Consider the following 13239-nt stretch of genomic DNA (forward strand, 5'->3'; position numbering starts at 1 on the left):
CTTTGTGATAGGAACCCGGGTCTCGCACATGAAATGTAGTCTCATTATGGGGATAAATTCTGCAATCTCTTGATGAATGGTAGAGTTATTGATTGGACACAAACAGATCCTTTTAACCTTTGACCATTAAGTGTAGCTAGGGTAGGTAGTGGTTTCACGTATGCTATATCATCATATTATTGGAAACGGTTGTGTCAAGCCATTTTAAAATTTCTTAATGAAATGCGGAGTTATGAACAGAAAGGAAACAGACCTGCAAGTTTGACTTTAAGCTAGGAGTCTGGATCTTGCATGCGGCACTTTGTCTGATTTCAAGAAACATGTGTGCTAAGTAATTTTAAAATTCTTTGATGACGAGCGAAATCTTGGACAGGACACAAAGCATATACTGGTAACCTTTGAACATCAAATGTGACCTTAGAGCTAGGGTTCTGGGTCTTTTAAAGATATTTCTGACTGGCCCGGGTTTAACTGACTATTCGGATGATAGGTACAGCTATGGAACACACCCATTTGTCGGCGTCAGCGTCCGCTTCCCGATTCAGTTTAATCTTTATTATATGTAAGCTGGCTTCGTGTTCATAAAACATTTTCAGTCTCAGCTGAGTTTGATAATGAAACTTAATTTCTCATTTATATCAAAATAGCATGCTTAACACAAAATTTCAAGTTAATAAGCATTTTAAAATGATTATTTGGTATTGATGGTCAGTCTCATTTGGAATTTTATCTTGAAGTTTTAGTAAAACTGATATTAACATTTCAAACTCAAATTCAGCTGAGATCGAAAAATGTTTTGTGAACACGGGGCCAGATATTTCAGTAACCACATGTAGTATACACAGTTTAAAGCTTCGCACATTTATTCCCTAAGCAGTGGAATTAAAAATATGAACATACCTAGTACATAGTAGATGTATGTGTAGTATGTGTAGTTAATTGCAACAAAGCACGCTCGCGTAGCTCAATATGGAGAGCGCAGGTCTAAGGATCGCGGGGTAGTAAGTTTGATCTCCATGCGGAGCGTATGATCTTCGTGAGGATTTGATTAAAGACATTTTGTCTGATAATATTTGTTCTCCACCTCTGATTCAATGTGGGAATTTGGCAGTTACTAAGGAGAACAGGTTTGTATTGGTACAAAATCCAGGAACACTGGTTAGGTTAACTGCCCGCCGTTACATAACTGAAATACTGTTACAAAATAACGTTAAACCCCAAACGTACACATATTATTTAATTTCATCATGTACACAATGATTTGAGCGGGAAAATGATCCTGTTTAATACATTTGGGGGGAAATGGAGACAATTCCAGAAAGTCTTTACTGTAGGCTTATGAGATTATGTACCTATTACATTCTATAAATCATGCATATTTTACCTCTGGGCTTGACAAATAATGCATAATTATAACAGTACTTTGAAAACAATGTAAAGATCAAATCAAGAAGTACTGGGGAAAGTCTAATATATTTTAGTGAAATTAACCAACAAACAGACGAAGTGAAAACCCACAGAATTTCACAAGGTTAGTACTGTACAGCAGGTAATATCGATCCGTTGTGCTGAACTAAAAAGGTTTGCTCTTTTTTGCTGTTTTACAAACTTATGCCCCCTTTTCGACTTAAACTTTTGTGTATCAGAGTGCCCATTTATGAGACTGGATTGCAGCTTCTCATATTGTTCACTGTGCTGAATCTTACAAGCACAGCATAGGTTTGATAAAGCTATTTAGCATTTGTACTAAGCCATGTCCCATTTTGGCTTTTGCATTTATTCAATTCACTTCCTTTAGCACAAGAATGTCGAACAGGCAAGCATTGCTCTCCTCTAACAGCTCGATTGTGTGAAGTCTTATAAACCTATAAACTATTTTTCAGCCTTTCGTGGTTTGATAAGAAACTCGCATTAATCATTGAATTCGTATGTTATTAACAATCGTATACAATAAATATCGAAAATTCTGCTCTTATATACGCTTGTACTCATTCATGAAATACACCTTTACCTGTGCTTGCTTTTGGAGACAAAACCGTGAGAAAAATGTAAGTCTAGACAACCATGCTGTACAAACTCGTTGAAATCTTCACATTTTCTGTGTGCGTGTGTGTGTGTTTTTTTCTTCTATTATTATTATTAATTTTGTTCGTTCAACCTTGGTTTTTCTAGCTAGAATAGACAGGACATTTCTCTCTTCTCTGTCCAGTTTTGGAATTGTGTGATACAATCTTAATATAAATATAGTTAGCCATACCCTTTCTAATGCACAAGCTTCCACTGTTCATTTATATTACAAATAAGTTATCGAATCTGCAATGTTTTTGAAAATTCTCACTTCTCTTGTCAAAAGTACAAAAATAAAATTGACAAATGTAGTTATTTTGCTATATGCTAAACAAACCTTACTGCAAAGAAGTTTAGTTCAAATAAACAATTTTACATCAATATTAAAGAGGATGTATTAGTATATACAGTCGTAACTCGTAAACTATTCAGAAATTAAATAATGATGAATAATGTTCTTCTCTATAACCTGTGTTGCAAAAAATATTTGTTTTTATAGAAAATAATAATAATTATAATATTAAAGGGAATTCCTATAGTTTTTTATGCGCATCTTTCTGCGCAGCCGACACTTTCTATGGAAAACTGAAATGAAGTCAACATTTTGTTGAAACATGTTACAGACAATCTTAAATATGAGGAATTTTGAATGAAATAACATTTTTGGTAAGTTATATCAGTTATCAAATGTTGATACTGGTTTATGTTGTATTGACAAGTATCATGCCTGACAGGTATCTTGCTATTTTTGTGGTTGTGTTTTCACATCGCATTTTAGTACAAAGACAGTGTTGTTCATATAATGTAAGATAATTGACTTAGTACTGATAAGACAATATCACCTTTCAGATTATTTAGTATTCAATTATAGAATGAATTAAGAATTTTTAAAACTTTTTTTTAACTTTTAGCAGACATACATGTAATCAATTTGGCCAGGTTCGCGCCATTTCCGTCCGAACAGGTGTTGTATTCTAGCGGTCTTAACATAAAATTTAGCCTGGTGACCCATACATTTTTAGCCATTTTTATGCTCACAATACAATTATCTATACACAAGAAGAAAAAGAAAAAATTCTATGAAAGAGTTTTTTCAAAATTTAAAAATAATATTCTTCACTATGGGTAATTTTCATTGAAAAAAGTTCACAAAAGTAAATATGAAACAATATTTTTTTTCATTTGTACCCATTATTGTAAGGATAGAGTATTACAAATATGATTATGATATCAAATAAGTATATAATAAAATCTGTAAAAAGAAAAAAACCGTATTGTGCTGCCTAGATGTATATTTTGGTTGGTATTTATAAAAAAGCAGAAAATTATGAAAATGTTGAAAAATCGCTGGCAGTTTCAGCAACAGTGGGTGTGTTCAAAACAATTTTTCACAAAAACAAGCCTGGTGACCTATTGTTTTTATTTGTTCATTGTTTTCAGCACAAATTTTCCTATCATATATGTGAATTTAAAAAAATTCTATGAAAGGAAAAAAACTATAGGAATTCTCTTTAAACAGATATTGAATGGTGTTGAGTTAAAGTTGGACGTAAGCAGAATGAATATTTAAGGGATAAATCTTTTACAATATAAAGTGTTAAGACGTAATTAAGGCATAATTAAAAGGAAATGATGTTTTTCATTTTCCTTTCTTTTTTATATATATATGTTTTAAAATAGTTTAGAAACGTAAACTCATTTTCTAACGTTCATAATAAGACCAAGCCGAAATCTGTAGGACAGTTCCTTTACTTCGCAAAACTTGGATTCAAAGTTATTGTGATAACTTTGATTTAAATGAAGAATAATTTTCTTTGTGTTGGAGTGAAAGGAGTATGTGTGTGACTTGCAAAAAAGGCACTAATTTATCAGATTTTTAATGGCATTGTTTTAACTCTGTGTGTATGACAAATTATAGAGATGTAAAGCCTTAATATTCCATGAAAGATAATCTCCTGAATGACTGCCCTAAAGCTTTTGGTCTTAATTAGCATATGTTGGTATTAATGATTCAAAACCTTAAATCGAGAAGATTTTCGACCCGTGTAAAAATTATAATCAAGTTGTATTTCACATTCCAAGGCTTCTGCTAACTGAATAAAAACTCTTTTTGAATAACAGTTATAATAGTTACTGTTCCTTTTCAGTGATACAGTGGTATAAATTTACATTTTGGTACATGAAGATTTTGTTGCCAGTAGCTGCTGTGCTGGTGTGCACATGGGTTCAAAACATACAAAAATGTAACTCGGGTTAACATATTTTAAGACTGAAATAATTACAGTTACATGGAACTAAAATTCTTTACACAGACCCCTACCTCAAAGTCATACTTAGTGGTCAAATGTCAAACTTCGTGCTGTTAGTCCTTTTGACACCTGTCGAGCTTGACATGTTGTCCAAGGTCATCTAGTTTCAGTGTAAAACAATTCCTAAGACGTTGTATGGCATGCCGAAGGATAATTGTCTGATATTTCAATAAATGGCGTATAAATCTGAAGTATTGATGAATCTTAACATAACCGTGCACCAGTCATAATTTTACGTGGTGCAATTTTATAATCATTTCTTCTACTAAACATATTACTTCATAGACAACTCCCATATTTCTATGCCTAAAAACAAAGAAAAATATCAAACAGGGAGTGCCACGCACCAAAAGCGCAGCCTCCTCAAAACGAACCCCCCAGCACGCAAACGCGTGCACCACACACACACTCAAAGCTTACACATCAGGACAAAACGAACAACACACACACACACACACACCCAAAGCCAACACATAAGGACAAGACGAATAATAAGCATACACACACGCGCGCACACAAAGTCAACACACAAGGACAAAACGAACAAACAAAGGAACACAGTGGGGCACCGCCTTGGAACGGTCAGTGGCAAAAACACCACCGGGGAGCTTAAACCGGTTTATGGTGCGCACCCAACCTCACTCCTACCCCCACCATGTTCCAAAGACATGGGACAGTGTAAATAAAAGTAATCCCCTCCAGGTGAATCTCTAACACACGTAATGGAAACAAAAAGGCATGGCATGTAAAACACAAAAATGCTCGTGTATAATTATATAAAAAGCAAACCTTAAGAACCAAAAACGTATGTACTCAATGCCTTTTCAGAAGACAGAGCAACAAGAGAAACACCCTTAAGGGCCCGACGAAACAGGCCAGAAGACAAATATCAAAACAGTTCAGTCCTGGTAGGATTTAAAAACTGCTCATCATAGAGTCCTCCCCCTCTTCCATCTGACGCAATCAAAGAGGGAAGCGTAGTGTCCAACTGTAAACGGGTTGAACACTAAACATGCGGTATGTCTCAAAGACATATTAAGGAAAAAAGAAATTGCAGCTTCTGTGATGCCATGCATCAAAACTTCGTCTTGTTTTCTAGGGGGTGGGTGTGGAACAATCTACTATGAGCGTATTGTTTGCCGTGTATGTGAAGCCCTTTCCGTCGTACTTTAACAGTTCTGAACTCTGTATTTAACCTAGTTGTTTCAGCTATATTCAATGAAATAAGGTAATGTAAATGGATAGCCACCAAGCGTATTGCGGTTTTAACCGAATAATTACTGAAAGCGGTATAATTTACTACTCTAGGGCTCAGTGGGTGCTTGAAATATTCAACATAAATTATATAATGTCTAATTGCCCCTATAAACAGTAACATGCCAGTGCAATCTTCTTGGCAATACCAGGACTGAAAAGTTAAATTAGGCGTGTTGCTCTTTGTTTCTCCTCAATGTCACATTGAGCATTTAAAATAATTAATAAGAAAAGTAAGTTATGTAAACCTGAATGTTGTGATGTACATGTTGTTATTTTAACCGCAGAATAAATGTTAATAGTAGACTTTTACGAGACTCATAACCATTTCCGATCGTTTTTATTACAGTTTCCAAACGTTTTATTGGAAGAGGCTATGGCCATATTGTTAGAGACATACTGCAATCTTTTACATTTTGTCTATGCTCAATGACCATTCACATTTAGATTCCTATGAATGAATGATTTAGTAATTGCCCACTCTTCTGCTGTTTTCCTTCCCTGTGTATGTATGTGTCTATTTGTTACTTCGGGCATTTTTCTCCCTTTTTAAAGATTTTTACGCCAATACAGTTTAATTTTTCCTGCTTTGTTGGCGGAAGATCCGAGTAGCTCCTACGAACATTATATCAGGCACTGTTGGGCACCCGGGTAGAACCACCAATAACCAGCCTTCAGTAAGCATTTGGTAGAAGACTTCATATCATGAAGGATGATACACTACAAGCGAGGTTTCGAGCCATTGTCGATGATAGGCAAAGTGACCCGAAGGTAGCGGCCTTAACCACTCTGACGCAGAAGCCCTTCAGTTTACATTATTGCAGTCAGCCGAGGAATGTTCATGTGTATAACATGGGGCCTCCGTGGCCGGGCGATTAAGGACTTCCCCTTTATGAATGTAGGTTCGAGCCTCACTCGGGGCGTTGAATTCTTCATTTGAGAAAGCCATCCATCTTGCTTACGCAAGTCGGCTGTTCTAACCAGGTGTCCGCGCGTGATGAAATACTGCAGGGGAAGGGCAACAGGAACCATCCAAGACGGATATCATATTGGCAGCTGTGTTGTTTGGGTGGGATTTTGTCCTGATAGTAAGATAGTCAAGTATTGAAATACTTATCATAGAGTTCATATATTTGTATAATAGATGTTTGCTTGTGCCTGCGGAAGGGGTAATGACAGGCCAGAAACATATTCAATCAAGATTAGCCTTCAATGTGTTTGCTGTCTAACATGCTTTTTCTTCTTAAACATTTTAATAGATTAAATTAGTCTGTATAAGTATGTTCAATTCATCAGTGTATGCTTCCAAAATCTTATATATTTAATTAGTATACTCCTGCTGTATTCGCTGCGGATCCATTTATTTGAATTACAGTTCAGTTCTTCATATTTTGATATGATTATAATACCTATAGTTTTAGACTAACGATCTGGCTTCTTCTAAAACTGGGAAATTAAATTTTATACATTTTTACAAGAAAAGCAAAAGTTAAAGAATTTCCAGTCTTACTTAAAAATCTTTATTCAGTATCCGATTTCTACATATTCTACACGGCGTTTTCTTTCAGTGGGACAAGAAAAGTACTGAAAAATTAAATTTATTAGTTTATATATTAATAAAAACATTTCGTCGTTTTCTAAATCAGCTACATCTAAGATAGCTAAGTTCTGTACAAGTAAAAGTGCACGTAAGTACTTGTTCTTTGTATATTAAGGTATTGGACCCCTAATAGTAAGTTTTAAAAACGGCATTTGTTTGGTGTATTCTTAAAGTTGACCATATTTCGCACTATGTTGCAAATTTTAAACAACTTTTACCGTGCCGTTTTTTGTAAATTTTGTATAATTTATGGTATTTCCTCAAGTTCAAGTAGAAACAAATTTCAATGTGATGGCCACTATCTAAAACGTTTGCAGAGAATTCATTACAGCATTAATATTGATAAAAGAAACATCAGACTATTGTAAAACAATTATGAAACACAAAATAAAACTGTAAATATCACTTTTTTTCTTGGGTGCCTCAAGTTAAGGTTACGAAAGAGGCCTTGAGAAACAAAAATCAAACAACACCAAATCGTAGAAAGAAAGATTTGTTTGACATGAAAATTGAACAGCATGTAAAAGATGTATATTACTTTACGAAACAAGTGTCAGTATACTGATATAAACATTGAATTCCAGAAAATGACTGCTTATAGGGGCCCCACTTCCGGACAGTCAAACCCCTTTAAAAACCCACCATTTTCAAAGAACTTTTACACATGTTCGTTTTGATGCATTTGTAATAGCGTGCGAGTGGTTAAATTTCACATAACAAGGTGGAACACAGTTTTCAGCAATTGTTTATCTTTATTTCTTTACAAATGACATTCATTTTCAAAGGGAAACAACTTTTTCTCCACGATTACTTAAAATAATCGGAAAAAGTTGTCTCCCTTTAAAATGAATGCCATTTGTAACTAAAATATTCCGAAAAAGTTGTCTCCCTTTGAAAATGAATACCATTTGTAAAGAAAGAAAGATAAACAATTGCTGAAAACTGTGTTCCACCTTGTTATGCGAAATTTCACCACTCGCACGCTATTGCAAATGCATCAAAACGAACATGTGTAACTTTAAAAATGGTGAGTTTTTAAAGGCGTCTAACTGACCGGATGTGGAGCCCCTTTAGGCAGTCATTTTCCGGAATTCAATGTTTTGATCAGTATACTGACACTAGTTTCATAAAGTAATATACATGTTTTACATGCTGTTCAATTTTCATGTCAAACAACTTTTTCTTTCTATGATTTAGTGTCGTTTGAGTTTTGTTTCTCAATGCCTGATTCTCATCCTTAACAGATTTAATGAGACAGAATTCTAACTCCAACATTGAAAAATTAAGGTCGAATCCTGTGGGTCTGTTTTGAAATTTGCTCACTTCATTCAAAAAAATAACCTTGGGGCAGAAATAAAACCTACCTGCATTTCTTCCACAATATGTAATCTAAAGAATGAAGGCAAAATAGAGAACTTTTACCGCATGTAACTCAGTATTTTTAAAGATGCCTAACTCTACCCCTCCTGATTTAGAGGTAAATTTACTTTGAACAGCAAGAAATCGCTTACAAAATGAAAATGTTCCACTTTTGTACAATGCATCCATAAAAGTCTTGAAAGAAGTAAAAACTTACTAGAAAAAAAGAAAAAATATGGGAAAAAATTTTTGGTCCCAGTGGGGCTTGAACCTACACCCTATTGAAAATTGTAGTCAATGTAGGTTTATATTAGTGTAACTGAAAACTCTTCAAGAAGGAGGTACTCTATTTCGGGTCCAGTACCTTAACGTAAGGATAGAACACATCCAATATCTTCTATCTCTTCTACCTCACATCACATGATTGATAATAATGATATTACTCCTACTCGACCTATCAAATTCGATATAAATGTAAAGTGGCTGTTAGTAATAGTAGTACTATAAATGATTATAATAATTAATATCATAATTATCTAAAGATTACGCAGTAAGAAATATTATATCATATACTACTTCTTTTAAATGTAGCCGTCCGTAATTAATAAAATATACATGTATAATCAAAGCTGAATTACTTATAATCACCAAAAAGATAAAGCAAGTTTTATACAATCATCATTTACAAATTAGTCGAATAATTGACCCAACTTACACTCGTATGAAAAAAATAAAAGTATGCATCAGAATCATTCAGTTAAAAAAGATTAAATACAGTTTATTAGAATTTTAAAAATATATAATCAAAACATGTACCTTGTAACGAGTTTGCTCAATTTACTACTGAGAAATAATTACATCTTTGATTACACTGAACTTGCACAATCATTCTATCTATCGCACGGAACACATACATTTTGAATGTACAGCAGATGAAATATTACCTCCATTACACAAGACCTTTGTTAATGTATGTTAAACCTGATGTGTCAACATATTTTTTTACTTTATGGAAATGATAAAAACAAGAAATAAGATATTTTTATAACCTAAGTGACCGAAAACGAATAAAGAAGGTACTAGCAGATCCTTTGTTAATAGTTCCAATGGAAGTCAATGTTTTATCTTTGAATTAATCTAACGTATCTCGAGAAGATGTGATCAGTGAAGCTTTCTGTATTTGAACATACAAATCATCTCTTCATTGTTTCATGTTAAAAACATGTAAGTAGTTGTCATTTTGACATCCAACAATAATTCGGTCTTTCTTGTTGCTAACAGTGACAGCCGTAGGTCCATCGATTCCAGAGGCAACAGGCTTCATTAGTTTATATTCTTTGGCAGAAATTTGATACACGGATCTAGATGATGACGAACAGACGTATAAATCAGCGTCCTTGTCAACAGCGAGTCCAGTAAGGTTAAGGGAGGTATCATCGTAAGCATTTAATGTACGTATGGTCTCTAGACTTTCAACGTTATTCCTGCGAAATATACTGATTCCAAGAGTTTTACTTGCGATTATAATATCGCCTTCGATAGAACAAATGCTGCATTCATCACTATCAATTTTCCCTTCATCTCCTTCGGATACGCTTGCTTCTAGAAGAACCTTACAGTCGGTGTCTCTTCTAACCTGTATGCTAATGCCGTCGCCATTGTTGCCGTCTACCCTGCATAGGACCACGTAAAGTTCGCGATCCATAGTAATACCAATATTAAGATACTTTGTTTTCCAACTCCGTTCAAGCTTCAGCGTCTTACCATCAACAGTAAACCTATCAATTAATTTCGTATCTTTATACACGACAGCGAAGTTTTTAGGACCAGTCTTGCATATATCAGCTGGTTTGGCCTCAAGGGAATGAGCGCAGATTTGTTTACAATCACCTGAACTGAAGACCTTTATCTTTCTGTTTTCTTGGTCTGTAGCCACGACTCTTCCATCTTGAAGGATAATTATTCCACTAATGCAGCAAACGTTCACGTCTCCAGAGAACCTTACCGAGTACTTTTTACCCTTTTTATTTCTTTTGCGAGATTTATGTTCTCCTTTCGTCGGCTGCTTTTCCCTCATCTCACCTTCTTTCCCTGCCACTTTCTTCTCTGAAAATGTTAACGGTAGATCATCTTGTTCAACAATTTCATCGCTTGAACCTTCAATATCTTGAGTTTTGTTTTCAGTATCTCCTCGACATACTTTCAGGTGACCAAGTGTCTGAATTCTATTAAATAACGGATTCTGTTTAAATTTCAAATGGATTTCACCATTTTGTTGCTGTTTTTCCAAGACACGGTCAATACCGGATATTTTCTCCTGTATACCTTTCGTAATTATTTCGAATTCTGTACTGCCATAGTGCTGTTTTGCTGTATCCAAAAGTTGGCCAAACACAAATCCCTGTTTTTCTAAATCTTTACAAATATCAATCTCCTTTCTTAGGTACGACAGCTCTGACTGTGTAACATTCTCGGACATAATTATAGCATCCTGTTCGAGTAATGATAGGTTGTCATAGACTTGCTGGAGAAGGGCAGCATTCGTTTCCTGTATTTTGTTTTTTTCCTTGATCAACGTTTCAATATTTTCTTTACGAGATTTTGCAACCAATTTCGACTTTTCTTGAATCTCACTTATTTTTTCAGCGGCTTCCATCATACCGATGTCACTGTTATTACGTTCGTTTTGTAGTTCAGTCACATGTTCGCATTTTCGGTGACCCCCTGCAATACACATAACACAAACGTATGCATTATGATCTTCACATTTATGGGATACCTGCACATCTGGGTGATCGGAACATGATGTCATTTCCTTCACCAATCTAAATATTGATGCGTCCTTCGGTAAGTTGTCCCGTATAATTTTATGGTGTCTAGTGACTTTACTTTTCTTATGATCTCGGCAGCATCCTTGGCATAAATATTCAACACAATTTACACAGAACCCGACAGCCCCCTCCTCCGTGTCATCATACAAACATGGATTACAAAGTAGAATATTGTCATCAACAGCTTGTGCGTTCACTTCAGACACTGTATCCTCTTCGTGTATTTTTGTTGCGTCTACTTTCTCGTCTTCTTTCATTTTGTTTTCTCCGTCAAGACATTCGTCTTCAGTTTCAATGTTATATATTTCGTTTGATCCATGTAACGTTTTATCTTCCATAGTTTGTACGTAAGTTACTTCCATGTTAGTCTGACTTTTATAGAAACAATTTAGAAAATTATATTACGTTCAGTTCTATCATACATGCACAATATACATTCAACTGGTCATATATGGATCGAATGCAAACTTATCTAAACGGTTTGCTGTTGATGAGGTATCTAAGGTCAATAACGTTGTGTACACGACAGACGAAACTACTTGAAGTTTAACTACTGTAAACATCAAACTATTCGCGCATAAATAATTTTGAACGCATAAGTCCAATAAGTGGTGGTCGTAAAATGATCTTCTTACAGATTTTATAAGCGATGTTTGATAAATTTCTACTCCTACTTAACCTGTGTTTTACTTAGTCTGAAATGTCAACGAAATAATATCAGTATTTTGGAATCGCCTATTGAAAATCATTTACGTGTTGCATTAGACAACTCGTATTCTACACGTGTATGTAAAGTTCTTATGTAACATTGAAAAATATGTGTTATTAAAAATGATAGAAAGAATTATCCTCCCTTCAGAAATATTTATATGATAATCCAGATATTTATGGTCTTACCAATTTGACATCGGTGTTGTATACATACATATCTCTTTTAAACTGAGCTGTAATGCTCTTTGTCATCATTGCATTTTAGTTCATACATCATTACATGACATTAGGCGAATTTCATCTAATGATTATTAGCGATCTTTGTATGTAAGTTTAAGTGATACATACTGTTGACTGTGTACTATAACCTTTTTAACGATTGTTATAACTTTTTAATGTATAACGCACGAGTCTATATTTAATGTATGCACACAAATCAGACTATAATAAAGAATAAATACATATATAACTGATAGATAAATTATTGCAAACTGTAAAAGGAAGTGAGCTTTGTAAGTACGTATAAGTGATACGTACAGTTGACAGTGTACTATAATTTTTTTAATGATTGTTCTAACTTTTTAATGTATAACGCACAAGTCTATACGAAATGTATGCACACAAATTAGACCTTAATAAAGAAAATAAAGAACATAAGTATAAATACATATATAACTTATAGATAAATTATTGAGTCAGCGAACGCGTAACAAACAACAATTTTCATGGTAAACTGTACAGCTTAGTTTATTTGTTCAGAGAGTGATAATCTTTTAGAGATATTGCTCACTAATGCATACTAGTTTACAAAAACGTTGCCAACGATTAACATTGTTCCTAATCTAGTTTTAATGTACTTATGATTGAATAAATATTATGTTCAAACATAAGCGGTACTTTGATCTAGTGCACGAACTGTTAACTCTGTCATTAGTACATTGTGTATTTACGAGCTCGTACATGGCGGTCATAAAGTCTAGCATGCGTACGTGACAATTTAATTTTGCAACTAGTGTGTGTGTGTGTTCGTGTTTAACCTTTTTTTTACATTTTTCAGCCCTATAAACGACGGTTTGTGCAACTAAGATACGCAATAGAGTTAAATTTC

General features: G+C 34.3%; 1 protein-coding gene across 1 annotated transcript; it reads right to left on the reverse strand.

Moving 5' to 3' along the window:
* Window positions 1-9790: 9790 nt before the first annotated feature.
* On the reverse strand, window positions 9791-11782 carry LOC123558208 (uncharacterized). The gene has a single exon (XM_045350085.2). The coding sequence runs from the start codon at window positions 11780-11782 to the stop codon at window positions 9791-9793; it is 1992 nt and encodes a 663-aa protein (XP_045206020.1).
* Between the last annotated feature and the right edge of the window lie 1457 nt (window positions 11783-13239).

The sequence above is a fragment of the Mercenaria mercenaria genome, chromosome 5, assembly GCF_021730395.1.
Source record: "Mercenaria mercenaria strain notata chromosome 5, MADL_Memer_1, whole genome shotgun sequence".
In the NCBI taxonomy this organism is placed as follows: domain Eukaryota; kingdom Metazoa; phylum Mollusca; class Bivalvia; order Venerida; family Veneridae; genus Mercenaria; species Mercenaria mercenaria.